This window comes from Phodopus roborovskii, unplaced genomic scaffold (assembly GCF_943737965.1).
Source record: "Phodopus roborovskii unplaced genomic scaffold, PHOROB, whole genome shotgun sequence".
In the NCBI taxonomy this organism is placed as follows: domain Eukaryota; kingdom Metazoa; phylum Chordata; class Mammalia; order Rodentia; family Cricetidae; genus Phodopus; species Phodopus roborovskii.
The window spans coordinates 42,201,348-42,222,329 of NW_026126410.1; the positions used below are offsets into that span (position 1 = coordinate 42,201,348).

Below are 20,982 nucleotides of genomic sequence, written 5' to 3' on the forward strand. Positions count from 1 at the left end.
GAAGATACAGAGATAAAGATTAGAAGATACAGCACATGAAAAGGCATAGAGTCATGGTGTCTGATTCCAATGAACAAGATTCATGGGTCCAACAGAAGCAAGGACACTAGTATAAACGAATTTTCAATCTTTGTCCCTAGAGGCCACCAACCCTACCAACACTTTGTTGCTAAATTGTGAAGCTATGTCTCAGGGGCTTCCAAAGCCATCTGAACCTAGAGGACTTCAGACCCTCAGGATTAGAAGACTGGCTTCTTATCATTGGGTGTGGGCTTGAGAATCTCACCAGCATGAAGCTTGTCATCTTGGATCTGAGAAGTGCATGCCATAACCTGAGTAATCAAAACTAGACTTCAATTCTAGAGTCTCATGCATGTGTGACTCAAAAACTGCCCTGTTCAACTTTGTAGGTGACTTGGACTTTGATTATGACTTTGTCCTCAAATATTTTTATGTTCTGTTTCTCTTAAAGTCTCTGAAATCATAAAAACCAAGTAAAAATACATTTCTACAGCTGTCTACTGATTATTGAGGGCTAGCTATCAGTCCACCTTGATAACAGGCTGTTTATATATAGTATTTAATTTGAATCTGAATTGCCTTCACAGGCTTGGGTGTTCAATACCTGTTACCCAGGCAGTGTACTACTTTAGGAGGTAATGTCCAAACTAGGCGTCCATGGCCAGGCCTTTCATGGTGGTGTGCTCTTTGCCTCCTGGTGTCACACTCTCCTCATTCAGGAAATTCACCCTGCCTCCCCGCTCTCATGATAACCTGCATCATAAGCCAAAACAGAACTCCACCTTTTATGTACTGTTATCACAACAGTGCAGCCAACAGAGCAGCCAACACGCTCAGCACCAAGGCCAGCAGCCATATCCATTGGTTGGTCATCTCTAGTGATAATGTTTGGGTGCAAATAGGGGCTCATCCTTCTCAGGTAGTACATGAAGCTACCAAGGTCTCTCTTTTCTTAGGGGATGTGAAGTGGAGGGTCGGTGTTCTTATACTCTGCTGACCTCTGAGCAAACAGGAAGCATGTTTCCCCCTCTGTCACCAGCCTCATGATGTTGCTGCATTCTGAAAATGTGTTGGGAATGTCGTGCATCTACCACTAAGCAGTTGTTACCAATACGTAATGCTTTGAGTGCTAACTGCTGGTCCTAGTTAAGTCCTTTCCATTTATTTCCTCATTTCATCATTTCTGAGCCCTTGGACTGAATGCTCTGGGTTGTCCTCCCTGTCTTGTACTGAACAAAACAGGGTGAATGCATCCCTACACTAAGATCAGTCAGGGACAGAGGCCAACATCATGTCAAGATAACCGTTCCAATTCTCTAGATCATTAGGCATAACCACAGCTCTGTCTTTCCTTGAACTTTGCCCCAGTGTCATGTTGTACCCCTTCCCTCCACTTGTTCATCTCAACACGCTTCTCCTTTTAAAAAGGACCCCTCAGGATAAGGGCAGCTGTCTTGCCAAGGACAATTTATAGCTAACACAGCTTATTCTGTGAGCAGGTGCACAGGGGAAGGGTGTGTGTGTGTGGCCCCTCGCTGGGAGTGCTTATTTCTCATTACTGTCTGTGCATTTCAAAGACTAATTACCAATGTTTTAATGAATGTCGTGGGTCGGTATCCATCACAAACTACTTTCCTCCCTTAAAAGCAAACATTTTTAATGACCAGAGCTGTGGATATTTGTAAGTATCAAAGCAAAGACAGCTGAATTAGTGAAGATAGGAGGAAGGACACTCCACACTTCTCAAATGAAATGTCAGCAAAGTGGAGCCAAGTCTGATAAATCTGTCACGGTGTAATGTGCGTGCAGAGAATGACTCCCTTTGAAGAATGGAGGTCAAAACGTTCAGGTGATAAAATCAATAAAAGGGCAGGCACAGTTCACAGATGACAATCCCTCTTAATTTCAGCAAATCCCTCTTTTCATGCCTCCTTTACCAAATCTTTCAGAACAGATCTGTGCTCTGGTAGATTCATGGCCTTCACCTCTCTGTTCAATACCTCCCATCTCTCTCTCTCTCTCTCTCTCTCTCTCTCTCTCTCTCTCTCTAACACACACACACACACACACACACACACACACACACACACACACAATTCATAAAGGCCACAGAACAAATCTAGAGCTCACTCTAAGACAGACAGGCTGCTAAACACAGACCTGAAATCCAGTCTCAAACTTTTGTGTTTTCAGTCTAGTAATGGCTGGAATATTTTTAGTGTGATTTTATGTCCTGAAGTCATAGTTAATGTCGCTCACTTGTTCTCTCCCCACTGTAGGCCAAGGTGAAAATTCTCTGCAGTTAAATCCGGTGATGTGAGGGTTGTTGAGTGGGGAAGGGTAGGGAGGGAAAGATGAACATGGGATGCTTTTCACATTTACTCTCAAGTTTGTTCACGTGACACACCTACTTTCCTTTCTTCCCCACACCAATCCCCTTTCCTTCCAAACTCAAATGCAAGCAACACTTTACTAAAACAAAATGTGAAATATACTCAATCCATAGCTTTGTGATATAAAGAATGAACTGTTTTCCTTTTCGAAAAATAATAATATCCAGCACTTCTCTGAAAACAAACAGGAGGACAGAGATCCAAATTCCAAGCAATTAGTCCCCTCCACACCAGAAACCGGGCAGCTGGTAACCTGCTGTTTTTCCTTTGAGCTTCTCAGATTAGACCCCAAATGCAATTTCATTCCAGACTCCAATATACACTTCCTGAATTACACTCTATCTCAGTTACATAACAAATTTACACTGCCATTGATTACAAACTCACCATAGACAATTGTCTGCATTAGGTGCAATGAAAATCTCCACGTGTCTAACAACTTAAATATATTAAAGCTGTCACAGTGTCAGAGAATCCTGTACTGATTTCCCTGACATCTGAGTAATCCCGTTAGAAAACCAATAAGCAGTCCTTAGCCCATCTTCTTTCATACATATGGATTCTCATATAACTGACTTACTTAAATAAATCTTTATTCAACTTCCCCTCTCCCAGGGGTAAAGAAAAGATATAGGAATTGAAAATTCAGAACATGCTGTGAATACCAAGGACATAAAGATGCAAGAAGAGTGAGTAAGTTCAAACACAAAATGCAGCCATGGTACGTAGAAAGGCATGCCCGAATATTTCTTGAAGTTGTTTAGGAATCATGAAAACAATGATGAGGATGTTTAAAAGCGAGGGAAATGGAAAGGAGCTTTAAAAAATACATATTCAAGATGTAAGAGTTTGGCAGCACAAGCTTCAGGCTTCACCAAGTCTACTGAGCCTGGACCACTGCCCTTGGCTGTGAGGCAAGGCTCTAGTCTTCCTATCTCCTCCAATGGCTGCAGCCAGCACAATGGTGGAGGGGTATGAGTGTCTTATCTTGCCTTCCCTGATTGCATTTCCTGTACTCTTCCTTTCCACAAACAATGATGCATTCCAAATGTGTTCATTCTTTGTCCCATCTCTTCTGCCCAGTGGTGTGGTGTTTTTTTTTTTTTTTTTGTTGTTGTTGTTGTTTTGTTTTGGTTTTTTTTTTTTTTTTTTTTGTCTCTCTTAGATAACACAGTCATAGTGGCAGCCTCACATGGCTGGGTCTCAGATCCTGGAGAGCAGACAGGATTGCAAAGAAGAAGCTGGGAATGGTGGGAAGACACCCATGATATCTGATGTGGGAGCCTGGTTTTACAAGGAGACTAAGAATCATAGAAATTGATCAAAGAACACACATGTCTGCAGACAGAATATTATCAGCAGCTTCCTGACTGCCAAGCTGGTCTCATGCTCCCACTACTGTGTCTTTCCCACCACAATGGACCATATCTTCTTAGGGACTGTAAGCCAAAGAAACGCTATTCTCCTCTAAGTTGATTTTGCCAGGGTATTTTATTACAGCAATGGAAAATCATGGAATACAAGCATGTATAACAACCAATTCAGCTGTCAATATATAGGCCTCATGCTGATATGATGACATCCCAATAGCAAAAAACAAACAAAAACAAAAAATACACAATGTCCAGATGTTACCTTTGAACCTCCTCCACTACAAAGAAGCAGAAGACAGAGGCTGTAGCTCAGCTGGTAGGGTGCTGACTGAGCATGCAATCAAACCCTGTTTCGGGTGTTGCACACCTGTAATCTCAACATTTAGGAAGTGGAGGCTGAGTGATCAGAAATTCACGGTCATTCTCAGCTACACAGAGTTCAAGGTCAACCTGGATTACCTTAAACCCTGTCTCGGTAAATGAGTTAATGAATAAGTAAATGCATGTGGAAGTAGAAAACCTCAGTTTTAGGGGCATCCAGGGCAAAACAAGAAGAGCCTAAAACTTTTATTCTACAAGCCAGAAAAGTTCCAAGGAAACAATGATGTGCCAAAAAAAGGCTAAAGCCAGCCTGTTGGGAGCCTCTGGAGATAGATACTCCGGTGATAGACATGGTCTAACACATATCAAATAAAATGGGAAATACGGCACCATGTAAATAGTAAAAGAAGTAAAAAACTCACAGATAGAATGTATGCCTAACCTTAAAGTTCCTTCCTACAAAACAAGTATCATCAACAAACATGCATGCAGTAATTTCACAGTGGCCAGGCTCAGTGGACTTACACTAAATAGAGCTCAGTACCCTTTGTAGAATTTCCAGGGCCTGTGATCTTGATTCTTAACAAAGATGGGTACCTGAATCAGTTCACCAGGAGAAATCAAATTCAAGTTAAAATACATTTCACCGTCAGCGGACTTGTAGTCTTTGAGAGTGTGTCCACCAAGAGCACCAAGGACAGAGCAAGGAAGGCTTCAGACTGAAACACAGAGACTTGATAACATCACTGTGGAATAATAAAGTGACACGGACTTTCTGACACCGATGGGTGCATTTTTATGGTTATACAAGGGGCTGGAACTGCGGGACATCTGGGATGGCGGGAGATCATTCCGGTCAATGGATCAGTAACTCGCCTTTAAGTAGTTTAATGAGAAATAATTCTCGGTATTGAACTGGTGACTTACTGATAAGTCTGTAATTATCAAAATAAAGGTTATAACATGCACAAAGGGGTTATACTTTAAGTTTCTCATGTGTTAGACAGGAGTTTCTATAAATATCATTCATTAACTAAATTTCCTCCATCATGAGGAATGATCTCAGGCAAGTGCCTTGAGGCAAATGGTGGCTAAATGAGTTTCCTAAGAACATTTGACTCTGACAGGAAGCATCAAAAAGGAGTGGTTTGCTCTTAGTCAGGGTTTCACGGGACAGACAAGTAAGACATGATCTCAGTAGATTTCCCAGGCCCTAGATGCACCATAATAAAAAAAAATCTTAGTATGAATGCAGGCTAAGCAGATGTTCTCCTTGGCTGATAGCTTAGATGCAAGGCAGTGATATCCTTGACATATAGCCTTTCTTTACACTTGATCAGTGTCCTACATGGTACACAGTATTGTTCTGAATACTACACCATAGTGATCTAACCAGCAGACATACAGGACTCTAACTTATTATAGGTATTGTGAATCAAAAGAATTTAAAAAGTGTTTTTCTTTACCCCATTCAGTGGTATTTTTTAGGTTTTATTTCCAGCAGTAATAAAACTCATTGTTGCATACCTTGTTTACATATGAACCCTTTTTAAAAAATAACATTAACACACTGCATGCTTCTAAAACCCATCACTGTATTCTACCTTTTTTGGCTTTTGGAATCATAGAGTTAATGAAGAAATTAGAAATGGATCATGTGGTCTTCTTTTTCCAATCATATCTTTATATGAAACACCAGAGCACTAAGCAATGCTAAAAATCATTTACACAATTCCATAATTACCTCACCTCTGGCTGACAGCCATCATATTTTCCTATTAGTTTTTTTGGGAAAGGGATTTTTAAAAAGCAGACTAATCTTTTTCTAATTTCTCTCACTAACACAGATATCAATGCATCAAAAACCAATTCAATTCCATATACAATGGTTTAAAACACACCTGCTTCTTTGCAAAGCATTGACTTTTCCTATTTTTATAATTGTTTGATTATTATGGCAGCTATTAAATCCTTCTGTCCCAAGATATACTACTTCATTTCTTCATGAATGAAGCTGGGAGCTAAGTATAATGTGCCAGCATGTATCCAGTGGGAGACCACTACCACACAGCTGCCACAAGCCATGAAACATCTAAGGAACCTGTTGCTGGAGGAGGGCAGCTTTTCCACAGTTGTGTCCAGAATGTAAATGGGCTAGTGGATTCTGTACTTGCTACTGCACACAGCTACCCACCCAGGAATTGGAGCTGCAGGTGCCAGGTACTACCGTTGACAGGAGAAAGGGGAAATCACCCATGGGGTATAGAGGGCAGCATGCAATGCAGAACTGGGGAGCAAACTGTGAGTAGTACCTGCACGTGGAAGTTTCTGGGACCTTTTCAGGCCACAGTGGGATTATCTTTCCCTTGAATGGCATGGGAGTTGCATGAAATTGGGGGTTTGGGGAAAGGGGGAAGATGGAAGTCAAGAGCACAAATAATAAGAGCAACAAGTTTTACATGCAACATACAACATGCATAGTGGTGGATATGTAAGCTGGTCTGCTTAATAATCACTACACAGTGTGTCTGCATTCAGTTCATTGTGCTGTGCAGCTTGAATCCATGTGGTCTTTATTTGCCAATTACACACTCCACAATGATCCTTCAGTCATTCAGTTGAGTAAGTGCTGGCTGGTCTCTGTCTGTGTCTCAGGAAGTGAGGTCCAGGACACAGTGTAGTTATAGACTATTGCCTCTGCTTTCAGCGTAGACAGAGAGAGCTATTATGCCTTGACTTTCATAATGACCTCAAATGCTCTTGTGTTGAAGGCTAATGCCTTCAACAGCAGAGCACAGGTTAACAGGTAAAGCAGAGAACAGGTGAATGAATGGATGGATAAAGAGAGCGCTAACTTAACTTATTAAACCATGGATGGGTTCACGGGTGAAAGGGCTGTCAGGAGGTGTGGCTTCTCAGAGGAAGTGTGTCACTGTATTACAGAGGACGTGAGGCCATGCCTTTGAAGATGTGCTTTGTTCTCAGGCCCCTTTTCGCTATCTCTATTTCCTGGCTTCCAGGAAGTGAGCCGTCTGCTTCCATCACATGGACACCTAGTCTCTTTCACTCTACAGAGGTCGGGTTAGCCATATCTACAGCACCCTTCCCCTTCCTCCCTTCCCCATATAGTCAGGATGAAGCTCAGAAATAGAGGATTTACCTACCATTCCATGGCTCTGGTTCAATTCCCTCACAACCAAAATTAACCTCCCCCCTTCTACTGGTGCAGTGCTCATCATCACTGAAACTTGTGCCCATTAGTGTATTTTATGCTGTGGACATATGTGTTTCGACTACCAACAAACAGAAAAATAAAACATACATTTTTCAGGAAAAAAAAAAGAGACACTGTAAGGAGTAACTCCAAATCACTGACCTTCATGTTGATGAATACGCATAATAGGAAATCAAATAGCTTTTAAAAATGCTTTTAACTAATTAAATAGAATGGCTTCTTGAAATGCCACTTATTAGCAATGCACAAATTTGCTACCACAGCAATTTTAAAGAACTGCTTCTAATGCTCATGGATCTTCCAGAAGACCAAGAAATTGAAGTGGGATATATATATACATACACACACACACACACACACACACACACACACACACACACACACACACACACTCCAAAGAGACAGGTTGGGGAGACTTATGCTTCTAAGCTTCTAATTACATGATGTTTCACCCTAAAAGTTAAGAGTCCTAAAATTGTAACATATAGTAAGATTTTAATGTATACCTTTGCCTCCAAAGTCATATCACCACTCAGCAAAATGGTGTTTCCATCCCCAGTTATTTTCTGAATATTACATATTGCTACTAATGGCTAAGTGACTATCAACCCAACTAGTGGAGGACAGGGCTGAGCGGTCCTTACAGACCATGCCAAGGTGCAGAAAAGGAACAGGTGCTGTAAAATAGTTATCGAGGACACCCGGCATTTCCCGCTGACGCTTCAAAGGGCTGTGAAAGGCCAGTGTTTCCCACTGGCAAGGGCACTCACCTGCCAGGACAGATGCTCCTTGGCCCCTGGGGTCGCAGACAGGTAGACACTCAGCACTATGGTGTGGGATGAGGAGGTGAGGACACTGGCGATGATGGCATCTCGCATGTTGAAGGGAAGCATGGTGTACACCACAAAGATGATAAAGAGGAAAAACGACACCTACAGAAAGAAGGAAAATATAGGGGTGTCAGAAAATCCCGGTTCCCTTAGCATTACGGGAGGCACATGCTCATGGTTACATCATCATAAAACAGGGTAGAGCTGAGTTATAACGAAGAACTAAGTCTAGCCTGGTGGGTAAGGCACTTGCTGTGCAAGTGTGAGTACCCGAGATCAAATCCCTGGAAACATGTAAACCTGGATGTGGTAGTCACACTGTCCTACAGTGAGACAGGAAGACAGGAAGACAGGAAGGAAGATCCTTCGAAGCTTGCAGTCCAACGAGCCTGGCGTGGAGCATGCAGATAAAGGAGAGACTCTGTGTGACGGTGGAAGGGGAGAACCAAGGCTCGAGGTTGTTCTTTGTCCTTCACGTTTGCCATAGCACACACACGGAAAAGCTTATACATAGAGGAAGAAGAGAGAAAACTAACTAGCCACTGTGATGTGAAAAAAAAAAAAAAAAGGTTTCTTGTAGTATGTGTCTTTTGCTCAATGTTGCTCTTGCTCGTTGTTTAATTTGTGTATGTTTTTAACCTTTCCTTTTCCTGGAATATACTTGACATTTGTTATCATTGTATATAGTTGTTGCCTCAGGCTTAAAACCTTCTTTAGACTAAAAGGGGAATTGTAGCAGCATCCTATTCTTGCCAGAGTGTTTGTGTTAGTGGCCACACCCCTTTGGGCGTGGCTTCAGGCAAAAGGAACTAAAGAGAAGCATAAGGTGTGGCCTCTTTCTCAGGTCACTGATAGGACAGGAAGGGCAGAGAAATGGCTGTGGCGTTCTTTATCCCCAATAAAACACACCCATTTATCATTTATCTTGGGTCTAGTGAACTCTTCACACACACACCTTCAATTTCTTGTGTGGGACCTCAAATTTTAATAAACAAGCTACTGCATCCATGAGATTGAGTTTAGTTTCACACTTAGTGTGAAAGAATAAAGCTAGCCTCATATCCCTGGGGCTTGGCATCGTTGCTTTATAGTTAGCACAGATAGAACACGGTGCACGGATGCAGATGGTTCAGCTGCTGAGGGACAGTTTGGCACTTCCTGTCAAGGAGGTTAAATGTAGAACGACCATCCAATCCCACAGATTCACTCCTTGGTATGCTGAGAACAATCACTCAGAGAAACATATCTCACACACACTTATATCAGAATTTGCATATCAATCAAAATATGTATGGGGACACAAATGTCCAGCAATGGATGGATGGCACCTGTCTCACCCATGCACCAGAATGTGATTTGGGAATAACATAGATTAAAGTCTTGCCACGTAATGTAGTGTGGGTGAACCCCAAAGGCTCTGTACTGCATGATTCCATTTATATAAACCATGCAAAGTAAGTAAATCCATAGAGGTAGGAAGCAGCTGTTGATAATCTGATTGGCAAGCTCTGTGGGCTGGCCTGTGGAATGTAAGAAGTGTAGTGATGGCCTAACAAATACAGACTTCCTCGGGGTGAAGAAAAAGGCTTTTGCCTTGGACAGAGATGTTTATTGCCCAATACTGGGGGTGTACTGAATGCCACCACATTCTTCTTTTAAAATAGCTAACTTATATTTTATGAATTTGACCTTTATAAAAAACAATCGATATGAAACCACTTAGAGAAACTTTTAGAATGGAAATCAAAATGCTTACTGGGAAATGAAACAAGAGCATTTTCATTGCAAAAGAGCCAGAGATGGAAGGACATCAGAGAGAGTAAGCAGGTGGTAACTATAGCAAGAGAGCCTGAGGTCTCAGACCAGAGGGGAGAGACAGGCATGTGACCGCAGTATCCCATGACATCTGAGGAGGACACAGAGGCCCGGTCAGCTGGATGGACACAGACAGATCACCACAGCTGTTGTGGTGCAAGTTGTCTGTGAGTTCCTAAGTGTGAAATGATCACCAGGTTCTGCTCCCTGCAGACTCAGAGACGGTGCAGCTCAGAGGGCGCCAGGCTCTGCCTTCTCCTGCCCACTGTGCACCGCATTTATAACTGAAAGACTTATGTAGCTCTGTGCCCTGGCTCCAGGATGGCCTCTTACCTACTGTCTTTGTTTTACTGTCACAGTTGAAAGAACACATACAAGAAGCGAGGTTCGCAGCCTAAAAATAAACATGGATTCCTAAAACACAGGCTTTCATTTTCTCCAGGGCATTCTAAGCAGGACACCAGTTCAGTCCACAAGCATGCAGACACTCCTCTGAAGGGACAGAAGCTCCTGTAGAGGGAGGAGAGGTGGCTCAATCATAGTTCTGAGCCACTACAACCGGGTGGATGAGGAGTCTGGCATGCATGCCAGCTGTCTTCACGGCTCAGAGAGGGGCCACCCTCCCCACCCAGTCCCACTCTGAGGAGACAATGAAATGGCCTCTAAATCATCTTCTCTATTTGCTGCAAGTTTTTTCGCCGCGGAATGACAGCCAAGGAGAAAGCCACTGTGGGTGGGCAAAGTGACCAGAAGTCCTCAGGAAGCCTGAGTTTAGTGTGGGCCATCTGCTTCAAGCCCCCGCTTCCTCCCCTTCAAACTATATTTATATGGGCTGTCAGGGTAAAAAATGTGGGTGAGCAGATTAACATAGCAATACTTTTTCTAGCAAATATTTTTTTTTCTTTTGCCTCTTCAAAATAAAAGACTATGGAGATGGTTTTCAGCAAGGCATTAGCAGTCAGCATAACACGCATCCTGGTTTTCCTATTCCATACAGTGAACGTGAAACCAAGGCAGAAACTTGATCTTAGGTAATTTACATATGAAGATACAGGGTGTGGCAGAGACACAGTACTGCTTTTGGGAGCATTTCACGCAGTGGGCAACGATAGCTTCCTGATGACAGAACATGCAGAAAGTGTCAGGGAACCAATAGCCACCTTTCAAGTTCACTGATAACCTTAGCCGGCTCTTACTAAGGGCTAACCTAGCACACTTGATTTTTCCAAAGTTAAGGTAAACAACTGCACCAAATCAAGTTCAAGGTTCCAGTGTTGATACTTCAAGAGCTCAGGCAGAGAGGCCTATGCAGCATCTACCAGTACGACTTGGCCAATGAACGTCAAGTTCAAGTCTTTTGGAGGAATTGTCTTGACATGTTATTAATCTCAAAAGGTTCTCATATTGTTAGGTCTATTTTCTAACTCAACTTCAAAGAGCACCATATGTAAAACTTAAATGGATCTGGCACATCTTAAAAACATGTGGGTAAAATGCTCCAGAAACTTCTCTTGCAATCTTTAGGGTTTCCATGTTACCATGGGGACATAAGATTCCTCTGAGCTTTACTCTTCTCTTGGTGTGACAAGAGACTAGAAATAAAAGCAAGACCATTGTTGTAAGGACTGTTACCAGAAACATGGAATCTGCATTCTCAGGTCAATAATATGGTCATGGGTATGCATCTTCACTTAACCTCAGCAAAACATACACATTTTCCTACACATCTACTTGACCCTTGAGCTCCACAACTAAATTTCTAGACATCAGAGCATTTCTCTGTTCTCACTGACCCGTTCTTCTTGCAGCCAACTCATGACATCTGGTGATGGCCCAGTGTCCAATCACTCAGGCTACACTATCAAAGCTTATCCTTAGCCATGCTGTCTTCTGGCTTTGAACTTTTCCTATACTACATTCCTGGTATCTGTCTATTGTTCTGCCCTTACATCCATGACACCATCTCAGGGCCTTTCTGCTGGCATGAATGTAGTTTGTATAACCCACTGCCCGTCTTCTGCCATCTGAACAAGGACAGCAGAGGGAATCTTTTTTTGTTTGTATCCACTCAATTCCATTTTGTGGGCATCCGGTTCAACTTCCTATCATCATTTCTTCTCAGTTGGCTGGGGTTCCACAACTATCTTTGAAGCATAAACTTAACTAGTGTGGCTTCTCTGGGTAGGCAAAAATTTGTCATGTCCCCTTTTCTCCCTGACAGTCATGGAAAGAGACATATATCAGGAAGTAAGGATAGAAGATTTCAGGTGCCCCATAGTTATATAAGTAATTGATGTACATTTGCAGTGTTTAGCTCCCAAGTCAGCATGGCTCAGCTAGTTTCCACCTTTACCAAGGCCATATATCCCCCATTCTGTCTTGTTAATGTTGTGTTTATAAAGGTATATTTTTTCTATATACATTACTGATCAGTTTACTTTTTAAAACTTAAATATTCCTCGTGGCACAAGTCTATAGATGTGAACTATTACTTTTACTAGTTCAAAGTATTCTATATTAATAACTGCATTGCCATTTATAGTACACTTTCCCGTAGTGCGGATCTTTCCTGGCAAAACAAGCATCCATGAGCTGACTTTAGTATATGTTTCCTGATCCATCTTGCTTCAACATTCTATTTTCTCTTATCCAGATAATCCTGCAAGGTTGTACTTCTGAGTGTAAAGACCTAAGGCTTTTCTTCCTTGGATGATGACCTCTTTTGGTCTACGCTAAATACTCTACATGACATGACAAATACTTGCCTTCCACAGTCCTAGTCCTCTTCACCAACTTTACTTAGCATGCTTACTGTTCTTATTTATCTATTAATGCTGTCCCACACAGTGAAGAATAATGACCCTTTAAAAGCAAGGGCTTGATTTACTCAGAGCCACGACAGCAGTGCCAAGGGCTACCCCTGACATGGTAGTTGCTACAGAAATTGTCCTCACAATTACACATGCCAGTATGACACAAGCTCATCTGCCCCAGCAGCATTGACTCACAAATGCATCTCTAAAACATTTTGCTTTGGCCTAATTGGCCTTGCCATCAATTGTGAACATGTTGATTTTCTGAATTCACATTTTTCTATTTAATGGATCAATTACACACACACACACACACACACACACACACACACACACACACACACACACAAACTCAACTCTCTATTGGACAGATAATAGCCAGATGCTCATGGCAGGCAGCATCAGATATCAATGTAGGAGTAGTCCCTGCACACAGGGAATGCAGGCTACAGTACCTAGCACAAACATCTTCTCTCCCATTCTATCCCTGCAGCTCCTCAACCCTACACAGAAAGACTTCCCAGGCCTGAAGTCAAGAAGGGACTCTTCATTTAAAAAACAAAAGGGAAGGGATGGCCCAGGCTTTGAGCAGTAACTTTGGTGGCTGAGATTCCTTGAACTGCCCATATCCTTTTGGATTTCTAGAGGTCAGGACCGAAGATGCTGGTCATTTCCAAGTCCACTAGTCTGGTTTTTCTTGCATGGCACACTAGCTAAGGAGAGACACGCCCATTCTGCCCAGTGCTTTGTGCTTCTAGCAACACAAACTTAAAGAAGAGAAGCCACTCTGGAAGAGTTCAGGATGATCAAAACTGCTGGAAGAGTTCAGGATGATCAAAACTAGCCATCAGTAGCCTTTATCATTGAGAAAGCCATTCTTCAGGTTTCCTCAGGTTAGCATGAAGCATGGCTCCACCTCATGGTGTAAAGTCTCCTAGTGTTTAGGAAACCCTGACCTGAAGGTTTGGAATATTAAGATCAGAACTGTGCAATGAAATGATGGGTTAGGGGTACCACTGTGTCTATCTGTACAGAAGGGGTTAACTCTCCCTTCTGTGAATTAAGTATTCTTGCCAGTCTGGAGAGATCTAGACTTGGGAGACTGGAAGTCTCATCGGCTGAACCACTTACTTACAGTCACATGCCAAGTGTATCAGCTTCTGGTATCTGTCATAACAAATTACCACGTGTTCGGTGACTCACTATGTCGACAAAAACCGCTCTCACTGTTGAAAAATGAGAATTTTCAGATGCAGGTGCTGTCAGGGCTGGAATTTTCCAGAGGGGCTAAGGGAGAGGCGACTGAGCTCTTCTAGTTCTCACAGCACCAGGCAACCCAGGCATCCACTTGCTAGAAGACACGCCACTCCAATCCTGGTGGCATCATTCCAGAGTACCTTTCCTGTTGGGTGTGGGTACATGGCTCATGGCTTGAAACCTCATTTTCTACACATCTTATTCCTTCTGACTTTGGTTGACAACTCCACCCTTCTTCCCAGCATTCTCTCAGTCTGGCTCTCTCACCTAACTTCTCCCTGCCTATCGGCCAATCAGCTCTTCATTAAACCAACGAGAGCAACATATCTTCACAGTGTACTAAAGGATTGTTCCACAGCAGCTACGAAGTGCCTGCCACCTTCTCACACCGCAGGCCTTTTGCACTGTTAACTCTTCTTGTGGGAGTTTAGCTTTTTAGATCGTGCATGTGAGAGCAGGCTGTACTTTTTTTTTTCCTATGCCTGACTAATTTCTCTTCACATAACATTTCTAGCACTCATATTCCTTGTCCTAAAGGACATGGCTTTCTTCTTTTCTAAGCTGTTACTCCAATGTATCACATTCTCCTCTTAAGACAGACTCTCCTTGTGTAGCTCAGGCTGGATTATAACTCACTACATAACTCAGGATAGCTTTGAACACCAGACAATCCTTCTTCCTCAGCTTCCCGAGTGCTAGAATTACAGTCATGAGTCACCACGGCCAGCTCTTTTCTTTTTTAAACTGGCATATTTTTATTTACCTACTCCATCACTGATGGAAGTTCAAGATGAACCATCTTATTCATCAGCCTGAAAAGGGAGGCGCTCTTCAGACCCTGGCTTCTGCTTCTTTGTATGTACACAAGCATGGGAAAAATGAATTATAGGTGGTTCTATTTTATTATTTCAGTAATTCCAAATTTAGCTACAGTTACATTAATGTATCCAGATCCTCCTTTATAACAGCAAAACAGAACAAAACCCCAGTACATATTGGTAACCATTTAATATAAGAGGTTCTATTTCTTCCATACCTCCAACCAAAACTCTTCTGAACATCAAGCCTCTAGGATGTGAAAAACGTTACTTTAAATGTGATATTATGAATCAAATGAACACATTATCCTCCTTGACAGATATCCCTGGCTTTGAAATGGTAATGATGAAATCATGAATCACAGGGTGGCCTTCATTATTCTCTTTAAAATGGTATGCAGTATTAAGAGAGACTGATGATGGGATCAAATGTAAAACAATGTAACTTCACTGCACCTTTTTAATTTGAAGCAGGTAGGAGGTAGATGATAATTTTTTTAAAAAGCTTAATAAAATAGAAAACTAGGAGCAGCAGCCTTGCTTGGGTTTGGATATCTACCTAAGTGTGTTGTCTCCATCTTCCTGTCCACCATTCATAATTTCTACTAAGCTATTTTCAGTTCAGGATTCAAATCCTGGGCTAGACAAGTGTTCAACCACTGAGCTGCACTCCAAGCCCCACACTCACACTTTTCTCTGCTGTCTTTATATTAACTTTAAACCCCAGAAGACATTTCAGTGTCCATGAAAGTGACAGAGTCTGCTGTGTGAACATCCCTCGAAATACCCATGGATTTAAAGACTTGATCCAAAACCCGTGTCACCACTGGAAGGTGTTGGGACTTAAGCAGTTGGGGCTGAGTTGAGGGAGATTGCACTACCAGACTGGACCATTGAAAAGAATTTTGGGGCCCCAGGATCCTCCCATCTCTTTGCTTCTCTGCAACTATAGGGTATGTACTTGCTCCATCTCCCAGCCCCCCAAAATGTCGGCTCCACCACTACAGGCCAAGGAATACCAGTGACCACAGCTGGAACCCCCTGAAACCAGGAGCTGAAAGGAGTCCCATGGACATATAGCACCATGCAATATTCCCAATCTTCTTTTGATCCAGTAAGGGTCTTAATTTATACAGTTTCCAAATAAGCCCCTACACTGCAAATAGTTTAGTCCTTAGCTTCTGCCACCACATCTTTTCTTTGGGGAGGGTGGAAGGGAAGGCTAGACCTCAAAATTTACATAATGAAGATGATAATTTGTCCTGTAGTGATTTCCCCAATTTGGAATTACCATATATGTGTCTGTGTGAAATGTATACATGTGTTTATTACCGTATATTACCATACTACACGTGTGTGTATACATACATACATACATACATACATACATACATACATATAGCTTAGACTTTTTAAATTTCCTTTTAAAATGTTTTTACTTAAAATTGAATTACATCACTTTCTCCCTTCAGGCTCCCCTCATCCCTCCACTCTACAGCTGACAATCACTATTGATCTATACCATACACACACACACACACACACACACACACACACTACTACATTACTGAGTCCCTTTTTGGTAGTGGTATGCATGTGTTTCAAGGCTGACCACTCTTCACTGCTCATTCTTAGAAGAGATGAATTCTCCTTATCCCAATGTCCTTAAGACCCATGAACTACCTCAGTGAATGCCAGCTTCTAAATCAATCCATTTACTTTCCATAACTCCTTCTGTCACTTTATTCCTTTTACTTTTGTTTGCTTGTTTGTGTGTGAAAGTGTGTGTATATGTTTATGGATGCACATGTGTTGGTACATATTCACATGTATGTAAATGCATGTGGAGACCAGACACCCATGCCTGGCATCTCTCCATCCATCTCCACGTTGTGTTTTGAGTTAGGTCTTTTACTGAGCCTGGAGCATATTAATTTGGCTGGGTGAGCTGGCCAGCAAGCCTCAGGGATCCTCCTGCCTCAGGATCCCTGGTGGATGGTGAGATTATAGGGGTGTGCTGTCACACCAGGGTGTTAGTTTATGCTCATGATGAGGTCCTCATGTTCACACAGCAAATTCATTAGTGACTGAGCTGTCTTCCAGGTCCCCCATGTCTCCTCACTCCTGGCTACAAACACCATGAATGTTAAGTCTGTGGAAGCTGCTTTGTGCAGCAGAAATCTGAAGGCTTTTGTCTGAAATTAGGCCACCGTTAAAGTCTTTAAACTCTGCCCTTCATCTGAACAGTATACATCCTTTCCAAATCACAAGGTTGCTTTCTGCGATATCAATGCAGATCTTTAAAGACATGCTTTGGATGTTGGTCTTTTGGACATGAAACTGTATGAACAAAAGGCCACTTTCCTAGAATTTTCCTTACTTTCCTAACAGAAGGTGAAGCAGAATGTACTTCCTGACCACAGTCTGTCTTCTTCTCCAACCCTGGCTTCACCATAGGAGGATAAACCCTATCCACTGCCTTTGGACATGGTCACATGCCTTTCTCTGGTCAGTGGAATCTGAGTAGAAGTAATGGAATAGTAGTGAACTGGGGTTCCAGGAGGATTTTATTTGCACTTTCTCCAGCCCTCTTGGCATTGGAGTCTTCACTAAGGGGTGGGTCTTGGTGGGACACAGAGCAAAGCCAGAGTTCAGAAAACACTGTTTATTAGAAAATGCCTATGCATTACTTTGTCTAGTTACATGATTAAGAGAAAACAGTATTTGTTCTAAGAATATTTATCTATTCATCCATTGTATGTGTATGGGTATTTTGCCTACATGAATGTCTGTGCATCACATGTGTGTAATGCCCACAGAGGACAGAGGAAGACATAATATCAGAACTAGGGTTATAGAAGGTTGTTAGCCATCATATGACCACCAAAAACTGAACTGAGGTCCTCTGGAAGAAGTGCTCTTAATCACCGAACCATCTCTCTAGCCTCCATTTTTAGTTTATTTTTATTTTATCTACTATTTTAATGATTTAAAATTTCCACCTAGTAGATAACTTTCTGTTTTCTGATCTTAATTTTTTGTAGAAGTGGATGCATTTTCCTCCTCATCCCTCCTCATCATGATGCACCAAGGCATCATGGCCTAGAATTCCATACGCAGAACCCTACCTTCTAGGATGGCATGTGGTAACCACACAGCCAGTATGCTGTGCCCTACGTTTAGCCATTTCTGTTGTCATTGTGTTGGCTTCCCTGTCTTTAATTATCACATATGAACTATCAATTATTATTATGAGTCTAATGTTCAAAAACAACAGGGACAGCCCTTGGTAGCCAATAAGAAAGCAGCAATGCAGGCCAACCATGAAGACTCAGGAATGACTGACACTGAATGCTTTGAGGACTGTCTACCCTCGTCAATCAAGTGAATGGCACAGGAGCACTGTTCTTAAACAGTCATTTGGACAATGGCAACTGAAGCCCTTGTTCTTGCATCTCACCTTACCCACGAGGATGCTGCAATAAAGGAGTGTTGCCGTTTCTGTGCCTAGCACATAACAATGTACCATCTGCATATTTGAAGGTTTTTAAATTGTAAATCATGGCCCATACATGAAAACTCCAAGGAATTGTTTGCATACTTTGTGTGGATGAACTAGCTTTATACTTTCAGGATAGGCAATCTTATTTTATTTTTCTTTGTGGTTGGACATTCCTCCACTTGTTTAGACAAACACTGTATTGAGTCCTTGGCACCAGGCTGGGCTGAATCCATGGCTAATTGGTAGTGTCACATAGCAGTGTTATCTGTTCTCAGGATTTTTAGGGAAACGGCACTGTATGAAATGATTTGACAAAGAGATGATCTCAGTCTCATAATACCTGGGATTTATGGAAGAAACTGTGCCCTGGGAAATTACTCTGAAAAACACCATCTAAGAAGTAAAAAGGAAAAAGAAACTCAATGGTAAAAAGAGATAAAAGATATTATGCAAGAAAAGGCCTTTATTTATATTCACTGGCTGTTTTGGTTCTTATGAATATTCATGTCTATATTCCTTTGAAACACTATATTTACTTAATCTGAAAGGCCAGTGCTTCAGATGAGAAAAATCATGCAGGGAAAATGAGTGAATTATTTATCTAAAAACAAACATTGTTTTGGGATTCCAGTTTAAACGATGTATCCAGCATCTCATAAATCAGCATAGGCCAGAACGGTACATTCCACAGTGGATCTCTCTTCAGAGACCCACCAAGCTCTAGAGGTCTTGGCTTGCTTTTCCCTCTATGTCAAACAAGAAATCTCCACAGACAGCATGCATATCCTTGAGCTGTAAAACAGATTATTTTAGCACTGCCTGGGTGAAGCTTTCTTGAATGACACAGTGGCTTCCTACACAGCACAGGGCTTGGACCCATCAGTATTATGTAGAGGAACTCTGACTCCTGTGCTCTCCCTGTAGGGAAAACTGGTAGCCTTCAGGGCAGGCACATCATACCAAAGAATCTGACTATGACCCCACACACTACCAACAACCCCCATGTTTAGACCAAAGCCCACAGATCACAAGGGATGGCAACGAGCTACTCATTATTTTATGCATTCAGTTTAAGTTTACTGTCACAACATGCCCCATGTTATTTAAAGAAATGAAGTTTGATTATTAGTAGCATGAAAGCACATAACTAATGACATACTTCCAGAGTTCACACCGACTTATACTCACTTTCAGGAGCAGAAAAACACATTTGTTTCTGGACAAATAATGCACCTTATTAGCTAATATTAATAAGTGTACACTAGTCCCTGTTTGCATAGGCAATTTGTTCCAGAGAGCAGTATGAGGTAAACAAAACAGAAAGCTTTCACATTCAAATTTCTGACAATTCTTTGAAAATACAAACATTACAAACGGTTCAATAAAGAAATACTTCAACTTTAGATTCTATAAAGTTTGATATCGGGCCTTCTGTTCACTTATTGACAAACTCATAACTTTGTTATTTAACAAACACGTTTATTTACATAAGAAGTGGCCATGACACACCACACACATGCATACATACACCCATGTGTGCATGTGTGCACGCACACTCCTGGAACTCCACTGGGTCCCAGGAGTTAGGAACAGCACCCACTGAGAAAAGGACACTAATGGAAACTAAATAGGTCTCCTCCTTCCGGCATGAGTATAGTGCACACTGCAGCTGTACTTGCTGGTGTGGTAAGGAGGCCCTGGCAGTGCTAAAGAAGAAACACAGAACAATGCAGTCCTACGGCTCTCTCGAAAACCCATGTTTCCCACTATGCACCATCATCTCCATCCTTGATTTAAAAAAAAAAAAAGAATCAGTTACATAACACTCTGTCTTTAAGATTAGTCTTTCTTTATGGTTCACTGAGCAGGTATCCAGCCAGCCTCCTCCTGGAGTGTGTGATGCCTGATTGGCCGATCCCTCTACTGTGAAAATGTTCCCCACTCCACCATGGGCCCTCGGCATGCTTCCTTCCTCTGTAAGCAGGCATCAATGTAAACTCTGAGAGTTCAGGGGTTCTCCTGTTTACTGCTTAAAGAGAATGAAACCAGAGATGAAGCACTTTGCGGGGATCAGCATCCTGAGTCTCACCTCTTGCCTATGACCCAAGCCTGACTATTAATGACAGGTCACTGAGTTGACAAGATTTAGGCTTAGCCTGTCTAATCTAAAAGTCTGTATATATTAATAATTATCAGAATGAATGAGCAGGACTCCAGGGATTGCTTTCTTGTTAGCACTTATAAACTTTTATGTGTGCATCTGTTGCGGGAGGCACTTTAACTGCTCAGTGTTTTACTACATAATTCACTGCACACTTTTCAGGATTTCTAAACTCTTGAGAACAGAGCGCAAAGGCCAGGAAAGTGCCTGTGACACTGTCGTGAATACAGAGGTGTGGAAAGATGTGGACCAGTAGCATCAAGTGTCTTTATTAAATAAGTCTTCTACTATATGCCTGACTTGACACTCATGCTAGATGAAGGATGAGCAAAGGGAATTGAGGCTCAATGCTAAGGGGCTGTTGACCCAGAAGGCACCAGAGAGCCGGAAACTGCAACAATCACCAAGCTTTACCTGCTGGTTTTATCTAGGTAGCTCGCAGG

At 42.0% G+C, this 20,982-nt stretch overlaps 1 protein-coding gene across 2 annotated transcripts in view; it reads right to left on the bottom strand.

Moving 5' to 3' along the window:
* Positions 1–20,982, bottom strand: part of Adcy2 (adenylate cyclase 2) — a 339,930-nt gene that overhangs the window by 230,003 nt on the left and 88,945 nt on the right. For both annotated transcript variants that reach the window (XM_051182639.1, XM_051182638.1), the window contains exon 3: positions 8,114–8,275. In XM_051182639.1, coding sequence (XP_051038596.1) covers positions 8,114–8,275 — 162 coding nt within the window. The remainder of the gene's footprint in view (positions 1–8,113; positions 8,276–20,982) is intronic.